The following is a 5759-nucleotide window of genomic DNA, read 5'->3' as shown; positions in this document are numbered from 1 at the left end:
CACAGACTCAAGTCCTACTGCCTCGAGGGGATCTGGCACGCCGGACGGGCCCGGATCCCCTCAGGGCCCAGCGTGGAGGTGGGACCTCAGCTGTTACCGGCGGAAACTACCTCGGTGTGAGCGATCCCGTCACTGACAGGCAGCTGCTAAACCAACGGACCGGGAGCACGGGGCGGATGTTGTGTCTCATTGGTGATTGTTGGGCGCGCCCAACAGCCAATGAGTCAGCCCGGGGGGCGTAGCGATGACGTTTGCTGCGGAGGAGGCCGCTTCGAATCCGCAGCGGCCAGCTTGGTGGCCTGGACCAATCAGCGACGTCCAACGAGCTGCGCCTTCGCCAATCCGAGGCCTCCACGACGGGGCTGGGGGAGGGTATATAAGCGGAGTAGGCGACGGCGCGGTCGACGCTGACCGAGACATCACAGACGCTTCAACTTAATCTTTTCGTGCGTTTGAGAGGTAGGTGCTGAGGCCTGTCTTTTCGGACCTGCCCTTCGCATTGTCCGCTGTTCTCCTGATCCGGGGCCCTGTCATCCTCAGCTCGGTAACGTCGGTGCGCTCCTGTGTTTGCGGCCTGTGGCTGGTTTTCTTGCGAAGCCCTATAGCTGCCTGCTGACCGACTGGCCGACGGTGCCGGAAAGATGAAGCTGTCCCTGGTGGCCGCGGTGCTGCTGCTGCTGCTCGGCGCGGCACGGGCGGAGGAGGAGGACAAGAAGGAGGACGTGGGCACGGTGGTCGGCATCGACCTGGGTACCACCTACTCCTGGTAAGTGGGGTTTGGGGAGAGGGGAAAATGGGGCGTGGCCTCCTGGGCTGCCCAGAGCATCGTGGTGCTGATTCCTTCCGTTCGGTTTTTTCCGCCAGCGTTGGGGTGTTCAAGAACGGCCGCGTGGAGATCATCGCCAACGATCAGGGCAACCGCATCACGCCGTCTTATGTGGCTTTCACTCCTGAAGGGGAGCGTCTGATTGGCGATGCAGCCAAGAACCAGCTCACCTCCAATCCTGAGAACACAGTCTTCGACGCCAAGCGACTCATCGGCCGGACTTGGAACGACCCGTCCGTGCAGCAGGACATCAAGTTCTTGCCTTTCAAGGTTCGAACCGGTTTTTTCCTTCTAAATAGATAGTGGGTGGTGGTGATGGGAGTATTTAGGATTAAAAAGTTTAGGCACGAGCAAGGGGGATATAGTTGTCGTGTGTATGTAATTTTATTTTATACTCCTAGTATATTTCAGAACTGAAGATAGTAAAGTTGGCAAGGAAATTTCGTGCAAAACTATTCTGTCGACAATAGTTTAGGATTAAGAGACTGATTAAAACTGAAGTGGCTTGTAATTGTAAGGCACCTTCTACACCTTAAATATTTCTGCCCCAAATAGTCAGCTCAAAGGGTCCCAAATAAACCCAACTTTGGAGAGGGAAGTGAGTCTCAGTTCTCTTTCTTTTAAAGTTTAAAATGTCATTGCTTCTATGTCTGAAAATAGTAATTATTCTCTCAAATAGGTGGTTGAAAAGAAAACTAAACCATACATTCAAGTTGATGTTGGAGGTGGGCAAACAAAGACATTTGCTCCTGAAGAAATTTCTGCCATGGTTCTCACTAAAATGAAGGAAACTGCTGAGGCTTATTTGGGAAAGAAGGTAGGTATTTTCTAGAACCGTGTTGAGCAGTTTTATTATTACTGTTTCTGATTGTGTTGTGTAGATCTTTCATCATTTTAAAAGTCTGACATCCATGTACATCCATGTATATATTTAATTACTTGCATGTTTTACTGGCGATCAAACAAAATACTAGGGTCTTTTCATTTATCACTTACTGCTTGCAAGTCCACAAACATATAATTATATATCTTAAAAATAAAATGGTTGTAACTTAAAGATTAAACTATGGTAAAATATGTCTGACTACCTTTTGTTATCATTTTAGGTTACTCATGCAGTTGTTACTGTACCAGCATATTTCAATGATGCCCAACGCCAGGCAACCAAAGATGCTGGAACTATTGCTGGATTGAATGTCATGAGGATCATCAATGAGCCGTAAGTATTAAATTCAAAAGTATGGCACATTTGCCAAATGTGGAAAGGTAAAAGTTAAGTAAGGTTTGTTTTTTCTTTCTCATTCCCCTAACAGGACAGCAGCTGCTATTGCTTATGGCCTGGATAAGAGGGAAGGGGAGAAGAACATCCTGGTGTTTGACCTGGGTGGTGGAACCTTTGATGTGTCTCTTCTCACCATTGATAATGGTGTCTTTGAAGTCGTGGCCACTAACGGAGATACTCATCTGGGTGGAGAAGACTTTGACCAGCGTGTCATGGAACACTTCATCAAGCTCTACAAAAAGAAGACTGGCAAAGATGTTCGGAAGGACAACAGAGCTGTGCAGAAACTCCGGCGTGAGGTAGAAAAGGCCAAACGGGCCCTGTCTTCCCAACATCAAGCAAGAATTGAAATTGAGTCCTTCTATGAAGGAGAAGACTTCTCGGAGACCCTGACTCGGGCCAAATTTGAAGAGCTAAATATGGTATGTTCCTTGTTTTGCTAATGAGATCTAGTTAGACTCTGAGTTTGGGACGGTGCATTTAGGGATTTCGACTATTTGTTGGTATGACAGGCATCATCACAGTGATTGTGTCTCTTACTCTAGGACCTGTTCCGTTCAACCATGAAGCCTGTCCAGAAAGTGTTAGAAGATTCTGATTTAAAGAAGTCTGATATTGATGAAATTGTTCTTGTTGGTGGCTCTACTCGAATCCCAAAGATTCAACAGCTGGTTAAAGAGTTTTTCAATGGCAAGGAGCCATCCCGTGGCATAAACCCAGATGAGGCTGTGGCGTATGGTGCCGCTGTCCAGGCTGGTGTGCTCTCTGGTGATCAAGATACAGGTAAGTCTGTCAGCATTGTCCACAGTGCTTCAGTAGTTTAATGAGAAGAGTATTAGCCGTTGCTTTAGAAAGCAATAGAACACAAGCAGCAAGCTCAAAGAGCTAGTGAAGGGTACAGTGATGACAAGACCTGGAAGTCTCAAGATCCTTAACAGCTGTATTTAATTCACTGCTTCTGAAATGATTTTGCATAGAACCTAACCAAATGGCAAGATGGAGAAGATAAAGTTTTATTGATCGTGGGGACTGCTTGGTATTGCTCCTGGGACTGCTGAATTTGAACTTAACACAGTTAACTTATTTTTGCAGGTGACCTGGTACTGCTTGATGTATGTCCCCTGACACTTGGTATTGAAACTGTGGGAGGTGTCATGACCAAACTGATTCCAAGGAACACTGTGGTGCCCACCAAGAAGTCTCAGATCTTTTCTACAGCCTCTGATAATCAACCAACTGTTACCATCAAGGTCTATGAAGGTAATTGCTTACATTTGTTAATACCATGATATGTGTTTGAAGAGTTTGACTTTTTTTAATATACATTGTTGAAATGACTAGGGAGAGAAGTGTCTGCTGTTTTCAGGTGAGAAGGCCTTAATTTAGTGTTGAGTTTGGTAGAGCCAGGACTAAAATCTGTTTTTTGTCTGGCACTCTTTTCCATTAAAAATGCCTTCAGAGCAGGCTTCTAAAATACAACGAGCAAAGTTCATACTGCTATAAAGTAGACAAAATTCTATTAACAGTACTAGTAACTTAATTCACTGCTCTTTTCAGATCCAGTACAACCCACTTGAAGTTGATAAGAGTGCCTTTCCCACTGCAGACTTAAATGTAGAGATCCAAATGTACTAACGTTTATCAGTGACAACTAACAATTTTTGTGTGTGTGACTTCTAGGTGAACGACCTCTGACGAAAGACAATCACCTTCTGGGAACTTTCGATCTGACTGGAATTCCTCCTGCACCCCGTGGGGTCCCACAGATTGAAGTCACCTTTGAGATAGATGTGAATGGCATTCTTCGAGTGACAGCTGAAGACAAAGGTACAGGCAACAAAAATAAGATCACAATTACCAATGACCAAAATCGCCTGACACCTGAAGAAATTGAAAGAATGGTCAATGATGCTGAGAAGTTTGCTGAAGAAGACAAAAAGCTCAAGGAGCGCATTGACACAAGAAATGAATTGGAAAGCTATGCCTACTCTCTTAAGAATCAGATTGGAGATAAAGAAAAACTGGGAGGTAAACTTTCCTCAGAAGATAAGGAGACCATGGAAAAAGCTGTAGAAGAAAAGATTGAGTGGCTGGAAAGTCACCAAGATGCTGACATTGAAGATTTCAAAGCTAAAAAGAAGGAGCTAGAAGAAATTGTTCAGCCAATTATCAGCAAACTCTATGGAAGTGCAGGCCCTCCCCCAACCAATGAGGAGGAAGCAGCAGACAAGGATGAGTTGTAGACACTGCTCAGCTAGTGCTGTAATATTGTAAATACTGGACTCAGGAACTTTCGCTAGGAGAAAATTAAGAGAACTTAAGTCTCGAATGTAATTGGAATCTTCACCTTGGAGTGGAGTTGAAAATGCTATAGCCCAAGTGGCTGTTTACTGCTTTTCATTAGCAGTTGCTCACATGTCTTGGGGTGGGGGGCAAGGAAGAATTGGCTGTCATCAAAAGTGGGTTAAAAAAAGCTGGGTTAGGGCGTGTGTTCACCTTGAAAATGTTCTATTTAACAATTGGGTCATGTGTATCTGGTGTAGGAACTTTTTTCTACCATAAGTGACACCAATAAATGTTTGTTATTTACACTGGTCTAATTTTTGTGATAAAGCTTCTAATTAGGTTAGTCATTTAAGGTTAGACTCTCATGTGTTGGGAGTGTTCAGGGCTTTGAGGTAAGGAAACATTTCTTTAAATATTCAATCATTTTGGGAAACCTGCCTAACCTAATCTAAGAAAAGGGGTGGGAGGTTGGTTCATCCATATGCTTAACTAGGCAAGGACCATTTCAAGAGCGGAGTTTTCTTGAGCATAGTTGAAACTTCCTGCTTCCCCTTACCTTTTAAAAACTTACAGTGGCCTTCTATTTACTCAAAACTTTACAACTGCTTGGATTCTCTTGAGATTTGATAAGTGATGAATCACTGATAATTTTACACACTTAGATTCAATTCCTAATTTTAGGATGTGAAGGTATATTTTTGAATCTCAACCATGTCAATCTCTACCTCTGGTACAAGAGTGAGAACAATTTAAGTATGATAACAAAGGGCAGGCTGTCTTGATAACATGAAATACAGTTCAGTCCAAAGATGGACATTTTATACATGGGGCAACCAGCTGCAAGGTTAATTTGTGGAACAGACCTGATGTGTGATTTACTCTGAGGCCTGGACCTCTGTTGTGTTGCCCAAAGCATCTGGACAGGAGGTCCTTTAAGATCAGTTCCCATAGAATCATTAAAAATGACCTGAAGTAGTGTGTGCAAAGGGGTAGGGGTAGGTGGGGTGAGACAAAGGCCAATCTTTGCCCCTGTCCCCAGTGGCTCTCCATACCAAAAGTCCACAGTACACCTCTTTCTGAGGAGCTGCTAATATTGAAAACAACTCCCTGGACTTCCCTGGTGGTTGGTGGCTAAGACTCCATGCTTCCAATGAAGGAATCCTTGGTCAGGGAACTAGATCCCACATGCTGCAACTAAAGATCCTGCATGCTGCAACTAAGACTTGGTAGAGTCAAATGTTAAAACACCAGCTTGGGAATGTCCACTCACTTATTTCTACAACTTTTGTTCTATCTTGCAATTAGGATATCTGCAACATTTTTGTGATTAGTATTCATAACCAGCCAGTTAGTTACCTGGATGTA

At 44.2% G+C, this 5759-nt stretch overlaps 1 protein-coding gene across 2 annotated transcripts; it reads left to right on the top strand.

The window, feature by feature from the left end:
- HSPA5 (heat shock protein family A (Hsp70) member 5) lies at positions 365-4699 on the top strand. 2 transcript variants are annotated; one of them, XM_005687138.3, is made up of 9 exons: positions 365-459; positions 541-766; positions 865-1096; positions 1506-1643; positions 1933-2045; positions 2140-2530; positions 2654-2891; positions 3201-3368; positions 3789-4699. In XM_005687138.3, the coding sequence occupies exons 2-9, from the start codon at positions 642-644 to the stop codon at positions 4349-4351; spliced, it is 1968 nt and encodes a 655-aa protein (XP_005687195.1). In that variant the 5' UTR covers positions 365-459; positions 541-641; the 3' UTR covers positions 4352-4699. The 2 variants fall into 2 exon arrangements, with proteins under 2 accessions (XP_005687195.1, NP_001274500.1); NM_001287571.1 differs by lacking the exon at positions 365-459 and having other exon boundaries at positions 642-766; positions 3789-4351.

This window comes from Capra hircus, chromosome 11, assembly GCF_001704415.2.
Source record: "Capra hircus breed San Clemente chromosome 11, ASM170441v1, whole genome shotgun sequence".
In the NCBI taxonomy this organism is placed as follows: domain Eukaryota; kingdom Metazoa; phylum Chordata; class Mammalia; order Artiodactyla; family Bovidae; genus Capra; species Capra hircus.
The sequence above is the reverse complement of the archived record's forward strand: the minus strand, read 5'-3'. Positions and strand labels throughout refer to the sequence as shown.

What these genes read in the sequence shown, in the direction of transcription:
- HSPA5 (XM_005687138.3), top strand. Translation starts at nt 642, where the DNA reads ATGAAGCTGTCCCTGGTGGCCGCGGTGCTGCTGCTGCTGCTCGGCGCG. An exon ending in TCAAGTTCTTGCCTTTCAAG is followed by an intron (nt 1,097 to 1,505) that starts GTTCGAACCGGT and finishes TCTCTCAAATAG; the next exon opens with GTGGTTGAAAAGAAAACTAA. An exon ending in AATTTGAAGAGCTAAATATG is followed by an intron (nt 2,531 to 2,653) that starts GTATGTTCCTTG and finishes CTCTTACTCTAG; the next exon opens with GACCTGTTCCGTTCAACCAT.